The sequence below is a fragment of the Rhinoderma darwinii genome, chromosome 13 (genome assembly GCF_050947455.1).
Source record: "Rhinoderma darwinii isolate aRhiDar2 chromosome 13, aRhiDar2.hap1, whole genome shotgun sequence".
Lineage (NCBI taxonomy): Eukaryota > Metazoa > Chordata > Amphibia > Anura > Rhinodermatidae > Rhinoderma > Rhinoderma darwinii.
In genome coordinates, this window is record NC_134699.1 from 64,583,624 (window position 1) to 64,604,521 (window position 20,898).

At 44.0% G+C, this 20,898-nt stretch overlaps 1 protein-coding gene across 2 annotated transcripts; it reads left to right on the forward strand.

Moving 5' to 3' along the window:
- MAP2K4 (mitogen-activated protein kinase kinase 4) lies at window positions 1-20,684 on the forward strand. Of its 2 annotated transcripts, XM_075845313.1 has the most exons (13): window positions 1-170; window positions 5,427-5,459; window positions 9,989-10,082; window positions 10,949-11,062; window positions 11,780-11,954; window positions 12,345-12,464; window positions 12,719-12,838; window positions 13,017-13,068; window positions 14,386-14,513; window positions 17,221-17,298; window positions 18,193-18,341; window positions 19,507-19,552; window positions 19,799-20,684. In XM_075845313.1, exons 1-13 carry the CDS (start codon window positions 68-70, stop codon window positions 19,910-19,912), a joined length of 1,326 nt encoding a protein of 441 aa, XP_075701428.1. In that variant the 5' UTR covers window positions 1-67; the 3' UTR covers window positions 19,913-20,684. The 2 variants fall into 2 exon arrangements, with proteins under 2 accessions (XP_075701428.1, XP_075701429.1); XM_075845314.1 differs by lacking the exon at window positions 5,427-5,459 and having other exon boundaries at window positions 19,799-20,683.
- The last annotated feature ends 214 nt before the right edge of the window (window positions 20,685-20,898 follow it).

Below are 20,898 nucleotides of genomic sequence, written 5' to 3' on the forward strand. Positions count from 1 at the left end.
TGGGAGGGGGCAGGCACAGTGGGGGTTGCTGCATTGCAGCCTTCATTTGGAATCTAATATATTAACAATGGCGACTTCCAATCCCAGTCACAGCGGAGGAAACGGCAGCGGTGCGGGCCCCGGGCACCCAGGACAGCTCCAGCAACACAGCACAGTCAGCAGCATGCAGGGTAAGAGCCCAGCCCCCACCTGTACCGCTGCATCTCCTGTACCCCCTTCTATATCGCCTGTACCCCCCTCTATATCGCCGGTACCCCTTCTATATGTCCTGTACCCCCCTCTATATCGCCGGTACCCCCTTCTATATGGCCGGTACCCCCTTCTATATATCCTGTACCCCCCCCCTATATCGCCGGTACCCCCCTCTATATCGCCGGTACCCCCTTCTATATGTCCGGTACCCCCCTCTATATCGCCGGTACCCCCTTCTATATGTCCTGTACCCACCTCTATATCGCCGGTACCCCCTTCTATATGTCCTGTACCCCCCTCTATATCGCTGGTACCCCCTTCTATATGTCCTGTACCCCCCTCTATATCGCCTGGACACCCCCCTCTCTATATCTCCTGGCCCTATGTGGCTCCTACGTTGTTTCCGGCTTCGTGTACCCGCTCCCCTCCATTATCTAATGTAGATGGTGACCCCCCCCCCCCCCATAATGCAGGAGACGCTGGTCCCTGGGCGCAACGTCTTGTCATTCAATGTGCCCAGGTCTGATGCCCTCCTGCTCTCTGGCTACCCCGGCCCCCCACAACTTGGGATTTTCTGTCCCCCCAGCAGTGCCCCCTGCAGCCCGTCATTCAGCCGTGTTCTCTGCGTTGTGCGGGGTCTTTTATTACCCCAAATTCTGTGTTTTACTAAAGGAACGAGCCCCCCCCCCTCCTGTGGCCTGCAATGTCACAGCAGAATGTAGTGCCCCCCATAAATGCAGAGAAGAGGGTCCCCTGCAGATCAGTCACCCAGCATCTCCACCGCCTCGGACGGTGCAGCAGGCAGTGTATAGACACCCGTCCTCCGTGCCAGGACTTATAGGGTTACTGATCCTGTGTCTGCAGTAATCTGCATGGAGGCCGTGAGCGCTCAGCAGAGAAACCCACAATGCCAGGCCCCGACCGTGCCCACCGGAGTCCTGACCCCTGCTGCCCCCCAGAATAGGGCAACGACCGGGCATGCTTTATCCGTTGACCATGACCAGTGGGCACCTTCTCTTCTTGAATATGTTCCCTCTATACCCCTGGTAACCAGCTGTGCCATAGCATGTCAGCGCCCCGAACCCCTCTGACAGGATAGTGTCACTTTTTGCACATACTATATTATAATGCCAGCCTTTCTAGTCTTGCCATTGCACAGTACAGGCCAGGTCATTATACAACTCCTCTGTGTAATATATTGCCCACCGATGTGTCTCCTCTCCCATCATCTGTGCCAGTCATTGTCTGTGTAAATATCCCGTCCTTCCCCCTCCCATGTGAAATCCCAGCTGATGCCTGATCCAGGGGCAATGTAACCTGTGCCACCCCACGCTCGCTGCTGCCCAGCACAAACGGGGTTAATCTCCTTGTCTTCACCGGCCCCCCTAGACCTCCTCTTCACTGGCCCCCCTAGACCTCCTCTTCACCGGCCCCCCCCTAGACCTCTTTTCCGCCCCCCCCTATCTATAGTATCGTCAATGACCATAAATAGAAACCCACCAGAATGTTTGATGTCACGGGGCAGTTACTACCTGGGACTCGTCCAGCTCTGTGTTGTCATTGGGTGGCCTTGTTAGTGACCAGGCTGTAGATGTCTCTCCTGCCATTTTACTAAATAATTGATCTCGCCATTGTAGGCCCCCCCCCCCCTCTGTATTCTTATCCAATGAGAGTCGTGACGGTCGGCAGCCGTCCCTGTGCTTCTCTCATTGGCACTTTGCGGGCACAAACAATCGTGTAGTGGTTTAGACACCGATTGGCCGCCATCAGAGGATATTGGATTGTTTGTGGTGGCAGTTTTGAAAAGTTCCTACTATTAGTACAGATACTATCTATCATCTTCCTCTACTGAAATCCCAGGGTGCGGGTGGGTGACAACACCGTTCTCCATAGTTTCGAAAATAGCTGACTATGGTTACTAATTCTCGTCCCCAGTTATAGTAGGAAGAGCAGCTCTGAAGCACAAAATGCTGCTCTAACAACTAGACTTAAGAGGAACCTTCTTGAGAACATGGAAATTTGCTTGGTGCCGGACATGAAGGCACAGACCATGTAAGGAGGAGATACGAAGTGGGCGATATGTAATGCGGATACATTGACACGCCTCGTGTGCGCCCCCTTGTGGGGATAGGACTCTTGATTTTGCAGGGTAATGAGTCTTTGTATCTATCTATTGATCAGAACCCCAGTACTTCTTGTTTGTAACTTGGAAAAACTGGCGAATCCACATCTAAGGTGGGCTCCTGAGTGGAGCTGTGTGAGGTCTTCTGCTGTAGGTCCCACTTTTTGGGTATTGTCTTTGGCAGAAGGTCCGCTGTGTGGAAGCCGAAAAGTTCCGTCACTGTAAAGTCCTTACTAACCTTTGGGTCCTGCCACCTGAGTTCCGCTCAGGGTTTCTTCTCAGTTCAGAGCCTGAAGACGTTGGACCGTTGTGCAATATTTTTTTGACCACCATTAGAAGGTTTTGTCTGATCTTCATGGTTACCACGTGGTTTGTCTGGGGAAAACCCAGCGGTTCTGTGACCGAGCCTCTAGTTTAGGCAAAGCCGACCCGGACCGCGCCTCCAAGTATTGGATGAAGTAGACTTCGTGACCAGAAAGTTCCCATTGGGATCTGAAGGCATTTACACTAAGTGTTTGTGGTGGCCCCATTGTTAGGACATCTTGTCTAGACCCAAAATGAGACTTTATACGGAACGAGAGGCAATCGCTGTTCCAATTCATCCCAGAGGTGTTGTATGGGGCCGAGGTCCGGGCTCTGTGCAGCCCATCCAGTACCTCCACACCAAATGCCTCACCCCATGTCTTCATGGAGCTCGCCGTGTGCAAAGGGATGCAGTCATAGGGCCGAACCACAAACTGTTCCCAGATAGTTGGAAACCACAATTGTCCAAAAACACCCCAGACAGGTGCAGATAACAGGTGACTGGGGTGGATCTAGAAGATATAATAACACTCACAGGTGACTGGAGCAGATCTAGCAGGCACTTACAGGTGACCGGGATAGATCTAGCAGGCACTTACAGGTGACTGGGACAGAACTAGCAGGTAATAACACAGGTGACCGGGGTAAATCTAGCAGATAATAATACTTATAGGTGACCAAGGTAGACCTAGCAGTTAATAATAACACTTACAGGTGACAGGGGTAGATCTAGCAGATAATAATAATAATTAGGGTATGTGCACACGATAGCGACAATTACGGCTGAAATTACGGAGCTTTATTCAGGAGAAAACAGCTCCTGAATTTCAGACGTAATTGCATGTACTCGCGTTTTGCGAGGCGTCTTTTACGGACGTAATTTGGAGCTGTTCATTGAAGTCAATGAAAAACTGCTCAAATTACGTCCCAAGAAGTGTCTGCACCACTTTGACGAGGCTGTTATTTTTACGCTCCGTCTTTTGACAGCGACGCGTAAAATTACAGGTCGTCTGCACAGAACATCGTAAGACCCATTGAAATGAATTGGCAGATGTTCGCCGACGTATTGGAGCCGTCTTTTCAGGCGTAAAACGCTTCCATTACGTCTGAAAATAGGTCGTGTGAACCCAGCCTAATACTTACAGCTGACCGGGATAGATCTTGCAGATAACACAGGTGACCGGGGCAGATCTAGCAGACAATAACACAGGTGACCGGGATAGATCTTGCAGATAACACAGGTGACCGGGGCAGATCTAGCAGACAATAACACAGGTGACCGGGATAGATCTTGCAGATAACACAGGTGACCGGGGCAGATCTAGCAGACAATAACACTTACAGGTGACCGGGGCAGATCTAGCAGATGATGGTAGCACTTACAGGTGACTGGGAGAGATCTAGAAGATAACTTACAGGTGACCAGGGATTTGACAGAGCAGAAGTGTGGTTGAAACACATGAACCTTATAATTAGGAGGGGTGCACTTACATTTGGTGTTGTAGTGCCAATAGTCCTTCACTCTTCCTGCAGAGACTTCTTGTAAACCGGTTGGGCGGTTTGTCCGGGTCACCTGGTTGAGGCGCGGCGAGTAGTCGTTCTGTCTGGTGTTGTAAATTGGGCTCAGCCTTCCAGACATTGAGTAACATCAGAGACTCCAGGTTCTCTCTTTATAAGGATGTGTTCACACACAAAATCCAGAACGTCTGAAAATATATATATATATTTTTTTCCACGGGCGTATTTTTACTCGCGGTTTCGCCCTGTCGGAACAGAACGCCGTATTTCCCATTGAGATAAATGGACAGATGTGTGGCGTTCTGCATCCGATTTTTCTGGACGTTTGCGGCTGAAAACGCTGCGTGTGCACATTCCCTTATACATTTTTATTTTTTTTTAAACCATTTTTTTTCGTGTGTGTTTTTAAGGCATCTACATCCGGTCTCCCGCTCGTCTGGGATGTTTCTGCGCGACGTGGATCCGGCACGCGGCGTCTTCAGCCCTCCTTGCTATAGATGTGCAGTGTTTGGTCAGTGTTGGGACTTTTTAGCGTTGGAGCGATACCGTTCTTATAAAAAAAATATAAGTTGTCACGGCTCCGCCCCTATATAAGTAGTCAGGGCCTTAATTGAATCCACCATATAATTACAGGATCACTATGGATCGGTGTTCCTCTAATCTTGAGCCTCGTTCACACTTCCTGTATTGCGTCTTTGCGCGAGTGCCGCATATTCCACGTAAGGGACAGAAAACCTTCCCAAAAAACTCAGAACTATTTTTTTTTTTTATTTTTTTTTTAAATCTGTCTTAGACGAGACCCAACTCTCGTCCTTAGAACTTAATCACAGAAGTATTACCTGTAGGGGTGCGGGCCTTACCGTACCTCCGATTTCCTATAGACGGGCTTCCCATCGAAATGCTACGCACCCTCGTAGAAAAACATGGTGTGTCTATTCCAAAAACCCGGCCTTAAAGGGGTAGCAGCGGATAAGAACGATATGGAATCTTTTCCAAAAAACAGCGCCACACCAGTCCACAGGTGGTAGCTCAGCTCTAATGAAGTGAATGAGGTTGAGCTGCACTACTAGAAACCTCCTGTGGGCAGGAGTGGCGCTGTTTTTTGGAAAAGATTAGATTTAGAGCGGTGTCCCCACTCCAGTACAATACTACAACTCCCATCATGCCCCGGGTTAGAGAAATCGGATGTTTTTTTACTTGTGATGTTTCTTGTGCTGATCTTGTCCAGCGAGACGTCCGTTGTCTGACCTGATTGCAGCTAATGAATAAGAATTTGTGTTTTCTACTTTAGGCCTTCAGATAAACTTCTGTGAAAATGCCCAAAGTAAGACGTGATTTTCCTTTCCTCGCATTGTGGTACCTGTCACCTCCATCTTGGTATTGGGAATGTATCCACTGTCGCTCCAACTAACCGCTCTCTAAAGTGAACCCGTCCTCATCGCGCCAAATAACAATCGTTCCGGATTATATTTTTTATTTTTGGAGTGTAAACAAAGTAACAAAAAAAAATGTTATATTGGCAAAAAAAAATAAAAAATTGGAGCAAAAATTTTTGGAAATATTCAATGCGCATCTAAAAACGAAATTGGCAGTAAATTCCGGAGTATTGACCAGTCGGTATAGCCTATTAGGAAGAAGCTGATCGTGTGGGTAAATGTATAACCTAAAAATGTTCAGGAAACGGGGGCGATGGGTTCACTTTAAAGAGACTCGCCATAAAAAAAATCAACCAAAATAAATGTATATGTCAAACTGGTCCCGATCCAGCCAACACATTCCCACCCTTTGGCTCCAGTAAATTGTATGGTGTTGTTGTTTTTTTTTTTTTTTTTTTGTGTTCCAACCCCCCCCTACTGAGGATGATTTGTAATAAATCTCTGCTTGGAGGTCCAGTTGAGACGCCCCGTTTATTTATAGAAGCCGATGCGCTCCTTCTGTTGGACTACAACGACCAGCATGCTCTGGTTTAACAGTTGGAGTGCACTGCGTTGCTTCCCGGTTATCGGGACCATATTTGACATATTGACGTTTTTATGGCGAGTGACCCTGACGTTTTTGCCAAAGCAGCAATCCTTTATAAAAAGAAAAAAAATCCCAAAATGTTGGTGGTGATCGGGTGTTATTCGATCCTTTGATCGATGTCTTATGTTTTTGTTTGGGGGGTTGGGTTGACCTGTATGTAAAGCACAGCTCTAGTTCTGCACATAATGTGACCAGAAACTATTTTTATTTAGCTGATTTTTAATTTGTAACGGGCCTTATACACTAGTCACCTCTAGAGCTGCATTCAGAATGGTATTTTTGTTCATTTTTTTTTTTTTTTTTTTTTTTTTTTTTTTTTCCACATCTGCTCTGAGAGCTAATGGAAATGAATGCAGCTCTGGATGTGACTGGAGCATAAGATCTGACCCAAGATCAATACGAGATAAAGTTGGTCATATTATATTCGTGACGTCCAGAAGGAAACGGTGTCTTGTTGGTTTCTCTCCTCGTCCTCCGACGCAAAATATTAAAAAAATTATTAAATTCTCAGTTATACGGATTGCTGCTTTTTATTTTATTTTTTATAATTTTTTATACATTCCTCATCATTGTGATCATCAAATGAGTTTTGTTTCATGGGAGGGAATAAAGATGTTGTATCGCGTCCGCTGTGGATTCGTGACATTATGGTTGTAAAATTATTGCAATTTTTTTAAAATTTCCATTTTAACCCAAAATTAGATGGGAGCCCGGCCGCGGAAAGAAGGAAACTTTCCCCTTTTGGTTTCAAAGGATATTTATTTCTCCGAAGTCGGGTCAAAAAACTGTCCTGTGACTGGTCCTTCAATGAGTCGTGTTTGTGGGACCTTTTTTTTTTTTTTTTTATATAATGTCTCAATATTCGATAACTATTTTTTTTTTTTTGTTTTACATTTTTTGATATAAATTTGATTTAACATTGAAAGTATGGAAGGGAAGAAAAGAAATTTGTAAAATTAATTTTTTTATTTATTTATTTTTTCTTATTGCATGTGAACGGGGCCCACTCCTGCCGCTCGTCCTACTTGCTGAACCTCGTTGCGTCTCTGCCGTGTCCTTGCGATTCGTGCGCGCCCGCATCCACCGTTGTAAAGACGTCCGTATATACACTCATTTGACGACTGACATATATATAATTTTATTATTATTTTTATTTATTTTTTTACCCCCAAAAATAATAATTAATTGTAATCTCTTTATTTAAAGGACTTGATGGGTCGTCTCCGTTTCCGATGTGGGACGATATTCTTCATTTTTTTATTTGCTATTATTATTAGGGTATGTTCACACGGCAGCGTCCGTAACGGCCGAAATCCAGGAGAAAACAGCCCCGTCATTTCAGCCGTAACGGCATGTGCAGGGAAAACGGCTCCATTTACGTCTGAAGAAGTGACATGACACTTCTTTGGCGCGGGCGTCTATTTACGCGCCGTCTTTTGACAGTGGAGCGTAAATATACGCCTCCTGTGAACAGACAAACGTCAGCCCATTGCTTTCAAGCCGTAATTCCAGGCGTAAAACGCCCGAATTACGTCCGTAATTTGGCCGTGTGAACATACCCTAACGGTTTCAAAGGGAGAATCCCTCACAGACGTAACAAAAAGATCACGAGGGATTTTTTTTATTTACGTGGTAATGGATCGATCTCGGTCGTGGCCGCCTGCAGAGAATTATTATTTTTCTTCTGTCCGGCCGGTTATTTGGCGCAGGGGCCGCGTCGGTGTGACGGGTGGAGCGGGCAGGATGTCGCGTAGTGCAAGTATTACAACTATGCGGAGAGCGGAACGCCCGCGCACCAGGCGGCTCCGAGATTACAGCTCGTAAAGCGGAGATTGCTGAATTCTGCCTGTCGTGGAGGCGCAGACCTTGTGTGAGGCACGTGGCGCCCCGCGCCTCCGCCACGCCCTGCTGAGCCTCTACCTGCTTCTGCTGTTTGTCGTTTTATAGAAAAATGCAACTTTTTTTTTTTTCCCCACTTGTTCTAATTAAAAGGAGACTCCGCACATAACGGAAAATATTTTTTGGGGTAGAATTCACTTTTGGACCCTGCAGAAGATTTGTCCTGAATTCCCACAGCGGTTTACAATACATGTTTTTTTTTTTTTAGTTTTTTTTAATTTCTAGTTGACGGGGGGGGGTATTTATTCTTCATTCTTCCCCGTCCGCAGCCGTTCTAGATCTGGTCTGTAGGAATAAGCGGTTTGGCTGGATATGTGTGTCGGGTGCTGGGCCCGCTGCCCGTGGTCCACATGTGTGAACCAGCTCATATTTAGAGTGCTGCTGTTGTCCCTGTTCACACTTTTTTTTTTTTTTTTTTTTTTGTTTTTTTTTGTTTTTTTTTTTGCTGCAGAAACCGTGCCCAAAAATGCTTCCTATTGATTTCAATGGGAGGCGGAGGCGTTTTTTCCCCACAAGCGGTAAAACCGGCTCACGGGGACGAAGAAGCGACATGCCAGAAATTCGTGCATAGAGAAAGCGTTTTTTTGTGGCTTTTTTGCCCATGGCGCTCAATGGTGGCAGCGGCAAAAACCCCTGCAAAAAAGGGCCGAAAATGCCTCCTATTGATCTTAATGGGACGTGGAGGCTTTTTTCCCCCCCCCCGCGAGCGAAAAAAGCGACATGCTCTATTGAAATCAATGGGAGACGGAAATGAACGCGTTTTTTTTTTTAATGCGTTTTTCGTAAATAATAAACGCTTGTGGTTATTCCATCTTTTGTGTTGAAGAAAAAGCTAAAGAAAATGCAGCAAAAAAAACTGGAGCTGATTTTTCCCAGATGAATTTTCTGCCTGCAAAAAACCAGTGTGAACAGGGCCTATAAGGCCTCCTGCAGAAAAGAGTTCTCGTCGGTATTTTTCTCTTTTAATTGGTTGTCGGATAAAAAAAAAAAAATACAAAAATCATTCGTCACCAAATTTTTTTTTTCTTTCTACATTTTTTTTTTTTTTTTTCCTAACAAAATTCCTTTTGACCTCCTCCTGTCTGTGGTGCCTTCAGGGGTCACACAACCCATTGTGGAAGAGGTCTAGGTCTCGAGAGGACGGCGCGAGCCACTCAGGACCCGATATGTCTCCTGTCCATTTTATTTTTTTTGTATGTTTTTTATCTTTACAATTTGAGTAAATTTTATATATATATATATTTTATTTTTTTAAATCTCCTCTGTAAATAATATCTGGTAGCCGTAAATTTCCGCCATAATTGTACGATCCTCCGCTGGCCGTTTGTGTCTGTGTCCCCCATTGCGACTGTTCTCGTCTCGCTGCAGCAGCTGCGTATGTGCCCCCCCCTCCCGCTCTGCGCCTGATCAATAATTTATGCGGCACGTGGCGGCGTTGTGGGGAGGCAGATGCATTATGGGAATATGGCGGCTGGAGGGATGTATCAAGTTTGGGAATGACTGATCTGCTGTAGCCGGCGACTGGGAAGCGGCGCGGGTCCTGATTGTCGCTGCTAGGAAGGCCATTATCTCAGCTGGGTTGATCACCCGCCTGTCTGTAATGGGTTAATTCAGACGTCTACCATTGGGCAGCTGTGAAGTTATCAGTTCATTATTATTATTATTATTATTATTATTATTATTATATATATATATATATATATATATATAGTTTGTTTTTATATATTTTTTGATTTTTTTTTATTATAAAAATATTATCAATAATGAGAAAAAAATCTCTTGATTTAGAAAAATAGTTGGCATTAAAGTTGTGCCAGCCACCTTGGGCAGCTGATGATGCCCTCTGTGCGGACCGTGCTAATTTTCAGAGGTCTTTGGGGGGTGCCAGGGAATGGTTGTGTCTGTGGTTAATACATTTTTATCGCCCTTCAGGTAAACGCAAAGCACTGAAGTTAAATTTTGCCAATCCGGCCTTCAAATCCACGGCAAAGTTCACATTGAACCCCACAATTCAACCTGCGCACCTGTAAGTATTGAGATTTACCAGGAGACCAAATCCAAATTGTTCTCAACCCACGAGATCCATCACCGGAGTTGAGGGCGGATTCACAACTACGATGTATTTTTTGTTTTTATCTGCATTTTTTGTGATCGCTGCAAAATAAGCTACAAAACAGCCCTGTGTAAATCCAGCCTCCGGGCGAGTGCACAACCTCCGGCTGCTACAGCCGAGCATTTCAGTTGACCAAATTAGATTGTCCAGCAAAACTATTGGGACATATTAAAATAAAATGAACAATCGGTTTCCATTTTTAAAGCTTTGTATCTTGACGCGTTTTGAACCGTCCCCACTCTCCATCCAATATTGTGTCGCCGCGCTATTCTCCCGTTAGAAGCGTGCTGTACAGAGCGATATCTGGCGGCACTCATAGGGGGAGTGGGATCTGCCATGAAGTATAGTTATAAGGGAAGTATTCACGCCTGTCTGTATTCAATTTTATTTAAGGGGGAAAAAAATTTTGCCAAAATTTTTCAAATATATTTTTTTATAATTCATAAAGTGAATTATTTTTTGCTCCCATTCGATTTCTCCCTATGAGTTAGGCCTCGTGCACACGGCCGTGTTTTTGCGGACCCGTTAATTTCTATGGACCTGCGCACACGACTGTGTTACACGGATTGTGGACGGCCCGCGGATGACGCTCCTTAGCTGTCTGTGCCGTAATCATGGCCGTGTGCGGGCGGCCTTACCTCCTTTGTGGGTCTATTAAATTACGTCTAATGTGGAGGGTTCTGGGTAGTGATCTACAATTGCACATATAATAGTAAAGATTTACATGTGTCATGGCCCCCTGTAACCCCCTCCCCCCCCCCCCTCCTCTCATTACTAAGGATGCAGAAAACGGAGGTGATGAGGAACTTCGAGACCACCTACCAAAAACCAGAAGTGCGTCTGGCTGGCGCGAAGTCGTTCAGCTCCAATGAGCAGGCTACAAAAAACAGACTGTAAGTCCCTTGTGCTTCTTTAATGGGCCTTTTGCATGGACCCTGATCGCCGTGATCCTATACGATCGCCAAAACGGCAATTTCGCTTGAATTATTCAACATGAAAAATGGCTTCCTATGCGTTTTTAATTATTTTTGTGGGTGTAGGAAGTGTTACCCTCCCCCTTCTATATTCCCACCCCATGGTCTGACGGCTCCACTTGTGAGTATAATTACTGCCCCCTGTTGACTAGTCCTGTGTAGTTTGGATAACGGCCTTTGTTTAGGTGGAAAGTGGCAATAAACTTGATCAGTTGATTTACCTCGGGGGAGGGGGATGGGCTGCGTCCCGGAATCTTATTTATTGCCTTTCAGCTGTTTATTACTTGCGGTAAAGACCCTCCGGGGAAATATTACTGACTACTGACTAATGGCTGCAGATTGGCTGGAGGACTTTACACAGTGAGACATTTAACCGTTACACCACTGATATCCTGTTTATAGAGTGGTGTCCTTGGAAATGATGATTGAAATAGCACTCCTAGTGGGCAATCATGGAAGTCCTCCAAAAACACACACAAAATACTGTAATAAAATTCTACTTTTGTATATTCCATTTTTAATACAGTATGTATGTGGTTTATTTTATATATTTTTATCTCTGAAAGCCCAGGGAATATTTTTCGGAGTACAATGGCTAAATACCGTTTTTTTGTTTGTTTTTTCTCTTCTGAACAGAGAGCGATTACGAACACACAGCATCGAGTCTTCAGGAAAATTGAAGCTTTCGCCGGAGCAGCATTGGGACTTCACAGCGGAGGACCTGAAGGATCTGGGGGAGATCGGGAGAGGCGCGTACGGCTCCGTCAATAAAATGAGTCACAACCCGAGTGGGCAAATTATGGCCGTCAAGGTGAGCGAAGGGCTGACCTACCCCAAGTGTCATCCAGTCCAGCGACACGGCAACTTTCCAAGGCAGCCATGACCTATAGCGTTCTTATCCAAATATTGTGTGAACCCTTCCCGTGTAGCTTAAGTTTTTTTGTTTTTTTTTCTATCACCCCATTTTTTTCCTTTTCCTTTATATTTATATATATATATTATACATTTTTATTTCCTTTCTGATAATAAAAATTAATAAACAAGCTATGTCTGGATGTCTAAGGGGAGGGGCATCGACAACTCTTCTGCTGGATGTTTATATGGTCTACCAGGAGTTCTTTGAAACGAAATATTCCCGTGAAGCGCCCCTTTAATTATGTCGTATATTTTTCAAATGTATTTATATTTCTTTTTATTCCAGCGAATTCGATCAACCGTAGATGAAAAGGAACAAAAACAACTGCTAATGGATCTTGACGTGGTGATGAGGAGCAGCGACTGCCCATATATCGTTCAGTTTTACGGGGCGCTATTTAGAGAGGTGGGTACAATAACAGGGGAGGGGCTCTGACAACCTCTGGGTTTAAACTAAACCGTGTTCATATCTTGATTGGAATCTATTTAGTTTTGTTAAGCGACATCATTTTCAGGGTCTTTTATATTTTTTATTTTAACATAAAATGTAATTTCTTTGGCATAAAATTGTACATTTGTGTTTTTGTTTTTTTTGTTTGTTTTTTTTTTACTAATTGTTCAAACATCTGTCCGTGATTATCCTTTTTTTTTTTCCTCCAGGGAGATTGCTGGATCTGTATGGAGCTCATGGCTACCTCGTTTGACAAGTTTTACAAATATGTATATAGTTCATTAGATGACGTTATTCCAGAAGAGATTTTAGGAAAAATAACTTTAGCTGTAAGTAAAAAAAAAAAAGTATAGTTATCGATCCCTTTTGATTTTATTTTCCACTATTTCTGTCTGTTTGAGATAAGACATTTTCAGGCAGTTCTAAAGGACTTGCGATCACATGCCAGATTTAAGCCCCTCCCCCATTACTATCCGTATATGAATGATCTCTGTATTTCTTTTCCAGACTGTGAAGGCTTTGAACCACTTAAAAGAAAACTTGAAAATAATTCACAGAGGTGAGAACAGATCTTCACAGAAGCTAAATGGGAATTCTACCCTCATTCCCATTATTTACATTATTAAAGCCAAGTCAAGTTCTCCTTGGTATGAGCTAGGATCGGGCTGCGGTTCTTAGGACTCTGATATAGATTCAAGCAGTGGAGGGGTTGTGGCTGAATGCATGGGACCCAGTTGCGGTGGGAAACAGAACCTCTAGTGGTAGATAGTCCAGGAACAAACAAGGGACTTGTTAAACTACAAACTGTATTATACTCAAGAGCTGCACTCACTATTCTGCTGGTGGAGTCACTATGTACATACATTACTTATCCTGTACTGATCCGGAGTTATATCCTGTATTATACTCCAGAGCTGCACTCACTATTCTGCTGGTGTAGTCACTGTGTACATACATTACTTATCCTGTATTATACTCCAGAGCAGCACTCACTATTCTGCTGGTGGAGTCACTGTGTACATACATTACTTCTCCTGTACTGATCCTGAGTTATATCCTGTATTATTCTCCAGAGCAGCACTCACTATTCTGCTGGTGGAGTCCCTGTGTACATACATTACATTACTTATCCTGTACTGATCCTGAGTTACATCCTGTATTATACTCCAGAGCTGCACTCACTATTCTGCTGGTGGAGTCACTGTGTACATACATTACATTACTTATCCTGTACTGATCCTGAGTTACATCCTGTATTATACTCCAGAGCTGCACTCACTATTCTGCTGGTGGAGTCACTGTGTACATACATTACATTACTTATCCTGTACTGATCCTGAGTTACATCCTGTATTATACTCCAGAGCTGCACTCACTGTTCTGCTGGCAGTTATTAGAAATAACAATCCGGAAGGAAAAGGTTCAGCACTCGTTGTGGAATATGAAGAAATCTTCTTTATTGGTTAAAGTAGATAGCCAGCGGAAGACTGAACAGCAATCTATTTTAACCAATAAAGAAGATTTTTTTTCATATTCCACGACGAGTGCTGAACCTTTTCCTTCCGGATTGTTTCTACAGCGTGGAGATCGCGGTCGTCTTCGTGCACCTAGGAGGGTGAGCTGACATTTCCATATATTTCCTATGTTATTGGAAATAGTCAGCACCCTTGTGGGCAGACTCCTGTAATCTGGGAAGTATCTTCTAAGCTTTGCGCAGTAGTAGGACATGCCGGGAAATATATATAACTCTTTCGCGTGCAGCTTATTGACGCCTCTTTTATATGTACGTGGAGTATTCTTTGCGGTTTTCTGCCCCTTCTCATTGGTCTTTGTGCTCAGATCTCCCAATATCCCCCCCCCCCCCTCTGTATTACAGATATCAAACCCTCAAATATTCTTTTGGACAGAAATGGAAATATTAAACTTTGTGACTTTGGTATCAGCGGACAGCTGGTGGACTCCATCGCCAAGACTAGAGATGCGGGCTGCAGGCCGTACATGGCGGTAAGTGACATATTGAATATTTGTGCCCACCGCCCCCTAAAAAAAAAAAATCCTAACCAAGTCAATGAATGAATTTTGCTTACTGCTTGTATAGACGAGACCATGCAATATTACTGGCACTTTAAGGGCACTTGCCAGGGGTTTATTCTGCGTACGGTGAGGTCATGCCTGCGGCGGGCGCGAGCGTCTGGTATCTCTCAGCAGCCAAGCCAAGTTTGTCATTTAAATGCAGGCGTCGTGTCCCCGGCGTGTCACTACAGACGTGGGGTCGTTCCCAGAACGACGTCCGCGCCGAGGAATGTAGACGACCTGGACATCCCCCTCCAAATAATGATCCTCGGGGGTGTAACTCTTCATCTGTGAATTTAATGCAGCTTTCTATGTAATAACTACTCAACCCATCATTGTACTGGAAATGGATAAATAATAAAAATACAAAAATTATTTTTTATCTGTATCTCAATATTTGTTCAATTTTAATATGCAAATAAAAAAAAAAATATAAATTCTAATATTTTAATTTTATTCTAACATTTTCCATTTTTATAGTAATAGTATACAAATAAAATAATTATATATATATATATTTGAATATAATTTTATATTTTACAATTTTTTTTATTGATTTTATTTGTATTCTATTACTATAAAAATGGCAAATGTTAGAAAAAATTAAAATATTAGCATTTATATATTTTTTTTTATTTGCATATTAAAAAATTGAACAAATATTAAAATATACAAATACTAATATTTTAATTCTAACTTATTTTAGGAATAGTAAAAAAATACATATCTATTTGGATTTTATGTTTTTTATTATACATATTTAGCTTTTAGTTTATAATTTTTATAGTCTTTTATGCTTTTTAATATTATAATACCGATTTTAAAAAAAAATACTATAAAATGTGGTGGAGGATACAGGGGTTGTGTAGTATACAAGTGACATATAATGGAGGACACGGGGAGTATATTATATAATGGCGCGCTCCCCGCCGGGCTGGCCTGTTTACCGCAGCTTCTAGATGCTCCTGGGGTTATTTAAGTGTAGACATGAGCTAAGCTTGGGAATGAACTGTAACATGGGCACCGGCCCAAGTGATGTCATCTCCTATTTATAGACTCTGAGTCCCACAGTATTATAACAGAGTCCACCCCCCCCCCTCCTCCTGCTGCTTCCGAATGAGTAAGCTGAGGTATTTTCTCAGCCGAAACGCTGAAGAATCTGGGTGACGACACGGAGCGGCGTGCCTCTGATGGAGAAGGAGCTTAGTCAGAGCATCGGGATTGTGGAAGGAGCTGATGTCATGGGCCGGGAGTGCAGACGCGTTTCGGGCTTCTGGAATTCCTGACTATCTGGAATGTTGTCCTTACAAGTGTTGATATGAGTTGGAGTCTGAGCGGAAACCTTATAAGTGGATGAAGATCCCACAGAACGACCTTTTGGTTGGGTTACAGGGGGTAATAGGTCGGGTTGGGTGAATCATGACCCTGGTTTACCAGGAAAGTTGTCTGAATTATTAGACCGTTTGGGTCTCAAGTGCTCTATGAACCCTACAAGTAGATGTTATGGGACCCCAAAAAACCTGGACTTGCCTATAAAAGAGTTTGTGTTCTAGAAAAAATGCCAAAAAACGTTAAAAGATTGGACGGCTCCTTTTGACAATTGGCCTATGAGACACAGGCCGGCCGCCGAATGCCGCTGAGACGTGGGCCCTCCCTGCCGGCCGCACCACCCTTGATGGGTCACAATAAGGATTTCGGCTGGTCATTCCAGTCGCTGTTGCCGTAACTCAGAAATGGTTGGGCCATTGTTATTAATCACTACAATGACCACTAATTTCTCCATCCACACCCAGAGCTGCATTTACAGTTCTGGTGTCTGCCCCTGGGTACAGATAGCAGTTTTTTTTTTTTTTTTTTGTTAACCCCTTTTTTTTTTTGTTAACCCCTTTTTTTTTTTTTTTTTTTTTTTTTTTTTTTTGTCATCTGGTCTCCGGCGTTGCACTGCTTTCTGGTAATAAGAAACAAATAGACTTCTGAATGCAGCTTTGGCTGTGACAGGAGTATAACACACTGAAACACATCTGCATTAGATAAGAATTACTAATCGGTCCCAAATATTCACCTAACGTTGAGTAACGTCCAGATCCTTGTGCTGTAATTGTTAAGTAACTGGAGTTTGACCCAGTTTGTAGTTGGATGTTGACGCCCCCGCACGCATAGCTGAGCCGTGTCCGCGCACATAGCTGAGCCGTGTCCTCACACATACTTCCAGCGTGTGTCTTCCTCTCAAGAAAATAGAGGAAACACAGGAGGAATCCAGCGGCTTCATGCTGGACCGCAGCCAACCTTTACTCTGTAAAAACCAGATCGGGTGATGTCATTACTACAGAATTACTCTATGAGCTGCGCTCGGGAGGGGGGGTGGGGGGGTCACCGTCACTTCCCAGGACTTCATTCACATTATTTGTCCTTATTGGGAGGTTATGTGTATATTATGACAACATCGTTGCAGCCATGCAGAGAAAATTTTAAAGATGCATGCTTTCTGTCAGGGAATGGAAACCTTCTTGTCCTCCATCCTGACCAAATAATTCTCACGGCTGAGGGTTTGTTCTAACTTTTTTTTTTTTTTTTTTTTTTTATATATATCTTTTTTGTAAACTTTTTTTTTTTTTTTTTTTTTTTCTAATTTTTGTAGCCGGAAAGGATAGACCCAAGTGCGTCCAGACAAGGATATGACGTGCGCTCGGATGTATGGAGCCTTGGAATTACTTTGGTGAGTAGTAACCTTTTTGTTCTCTTGTTTTTTTAATTTTACGTCTCTTCTCTGTTCCTCAGCTGAGTTGGACTCCTGCAGTCGCTATTGTTCCCCAAATAGCCGTCTACGTGGAAACTATTTCATTGCACTCCCCGTTCCCACAAACCCGACAATCCTTGCGTACATGGATATGCTGAGTGATCATCTGGTGGTCTGACCGCCATCAGTGACCCTCTGAAGCCTTTATGTAGACTTCCATTTTTACTAATTATTTAACCTCTTCAAGATCCCATTTTTAGAGCTTGAGAGGCCTCACACAGTGCAAGTCTGGTAACCCTCCTTATACTTTGTGGGTGTCGTCTACTACTAAGCGATAAATAGGCTCCTCAGGGGTGGGGCCAGCAGCTTTGACAGATCTAAAGCTCGGAAAGCTCCTGCTGTGGATTGTAATTTGGGAATAAAACATGTACGGCTTATAGTCTGCTTTATGGAACCTACTTCTAGTTTGTGGGTGTGGTCTACTACTAAGTAATATACATAGGCTCCTCAGGGGTGGGGCCAGCAGCTTAGACCGATATAAAGCTCAGGGAAAGCTATCTTTGGATTGTAATTTAGGAATAAAGATAAAATAACGTTTACGGCTTGTAGTCGGCTGTGTGCTGGAATCCCTTTAAGGCTAGAGTTTGAGGTGACTGCTGCTCTGACGACTCCTCTACAGCCCACAGTTTATGTGAACCCCAAGGAATTCCTCTAGGGAGTGACGCCTGCCGAGCCCGACAGAGCAGCACATGTAGCCGTCTACATCAGTCCTTACACATTGTGACGTATCGAGACCTGATGACGTCGCCTTAACCTGAATTTTCTTGAAAATGTCGCCTTAATTCCTCATCGGCTTCTTTTCCGTTTCCACAGTATGAATTGGCGACAGGGCGGTTCCCGTACCCCAAGTGGAACAGCGTTTTTGACCAACTGACACAGGTGGTGAAGGGAGACCCTCCCCAGCTCAGCAACTCTGATGAGAGGGAGTTCTCCCCCAGTTTTATCAACTTTGTCAACCTGTGGTAAGTCGGGAGAGAAGGCTAAGATTTTACTCTTCCGCCTTAGAGTAATTCGTAAATTTGGTGGTTGCCTGAAGATTCATTTCGTGGAGAGATCTGATCATGAGGGAAGGTGCCGAACAGGAGATAAATAATCAGGGGCGTAACTAGGAAAGACTGGGTGTCACATGCAGCCCCTCCATTGATTGTGCCCCCCACCACCCCTTTTTAGACATTGCCATCCCGCGATGAATGGAGCTGCTCCACAACATCCTCAAGGCCGACGGGATCCTTGCGTGATCCAGTGACGTCCTCACGCCAGCCCGAACGTGGCCATGTAGCCCAGTAAATGGCAGAATGGGGAGATACCATAGGATTCATTGGTATCTGCATCCTAAGGACGCAGATACTATGGAGTGTGGCGTCGCTACCCCTGTTGTAGCCAATAGCGGCTGCTTGTGGTGCCACCGGGCATTGAGGGGCTGTGCCGGCGGGCGGCACAGGCCCCTTCATGCCACGGGTAACATAGCATCCGCTATGGCTGCTACAGCGGTAGTTACGCCACTGAATATAATATAATGACCATTAGGCTTTGTTCACACTGAGTATTTTTCAGGCAGAAAAATCTTTTCACAAATTTTGCGGCAGATTTTGACCTGCCAGCGGAACACTTGCCAAACTTTTTGCAGCGTTCTTCGCCCGCGGCCATAGAGCGCCGTGGGCAAAAAACGCTGCAAGGAAAAAAAACGCTTTCTCTGCCTCCCATTGATGTACATGGGAGGTCAGAGACTGAAATGCCCGAAGAAAAGACATGACGCGGTGTTCCGCTCGTGGGAAAAGACACCTCCGCCTCCCATTGAAATCAATGGGAGGCGATTTTTGCCCGGTTGAAATCGCGGCAAATAACTTAGACGGCTTTATGTTCACGGTTTCTTGTAGAATTTTTACATGTGATTTCACTGCCACCTGCTGGCCATTTGTTGCTTTACACAAAATAATTTTGAGTGATGCTGCTGCCACCTATTGGTGACAGGCAGTATATGATTATTTCCCTGGTGGCTGGTGTTCGGGTTAACCCTTTCACGTAGCAGCACACCACCTATGTTCACAATTGTTTGTTTTTTGTTTTTTTTAAATATATTCTATAAAAAAAAATCTTAAAATATATCATTTTGTTTTTTGCTCGCAGCCTAACAAAGGACGAGTCTAAAAGGCCGAAGTACAGGGAGCTTCTGGTAAGTAACTTTTTAAGACAGATCTTCAAAAAGTTGAGGATTTCTTTTGTTTTTGCTGCCTGCCGCCACCTTATCAAACATTACCGTGTGGGTGGCACCTTGGGACGATCATATATATTTTTTGGGCCGAGTAGTCCCGATCTACGGAGTGCACCCGTTTCTGTAGGTTTTGTATGTCGTTGGGGGATATATATTTTGGAATGTACATTTTTGCTATTCCTACACAATCGCCCTCTGTCCCCACAGAAACATTCTTTCATCATGATGTATGAAGAGCGACACGTGGACGTCGCCACTTATGTCATCCGAATCCTGGATCAGATGCCGACCACCCCCAGCTCCCCCATGTACGTCGATTGACCTTGCTGCCACCCAAAACTTTAGCGAACCGCAACAAAATAGTAAGAGCGCAAGAAAGGGCTGGGAGCAAACCACTCGAGATGGAGCCGTCGCCGCCGCCGCACCACCAGTCGTGACTTCTCCTCTCTCGCTCCGGCACCACGTGCAATAAGATCCGTGTTTTGTTTCCTATCTTTCCATTGTGTCCGTCTGCTAAAGCCACATGTAAATCACATCCCTTCTAAACTGCTGGTCACATCGGGCTCATCCGTGGGACTGACCTGAACGTGGAACTCCGTGAGACTGGAACAAAAACCATCTCCGCTGCTGCCCAAACCTAAGGAGGCGCTGGGAGGGTCACCCCTGGTGTTCGCCCATGTACAAAGGAGTCGAGAGAAAGACCTGGCGTCATCATGCAACCGCTTCTCGCCCGCCGCTCTCCCAGAGGCGGGGCAAGGCAAAGAATATGAATTATATATAAATCTATATTTTTTATTTTTAAATAAAAAAACAAAAAAAATTTTCTTCACAAAGTGCAATAGGTTAAACCGATTCTCCGCCAGGTGGTCCTGTGACGGATCCGGTCTGGACACTTTTTTTTTTTTTTTTTTTTTGCCCCTTCTGGCAGAGAATGGAGTTAATAAATTAAAAAAAAAAAAATCTGCTACAATTTTCTGTTCTTGTGAGTGTCGGTTGAATTTATTTTTCCCCTTTTTTTTTTTTTTTTTTTAGGATTCAGAACTAGTAAAAAAAAATCTCTACCAAAAAACATTTATGTTGCATTGAAGAAATCTAACATTAAATATCACGAGATGGAGTATAACTTTTGTTGTTGAAATGGCTTTTACTTTTCCTGTATAGGTTGTACAAATGTAATAATTTTTCCACAAATTTAGTTATTGCAACAGTATTTGTCCTTACCTGAGAATTATTATTCACCAATCAAAAATTGCACCAAAGCTGGGACTCCATTTCTAGAATTTTCACAATAGATTATGATATGATTT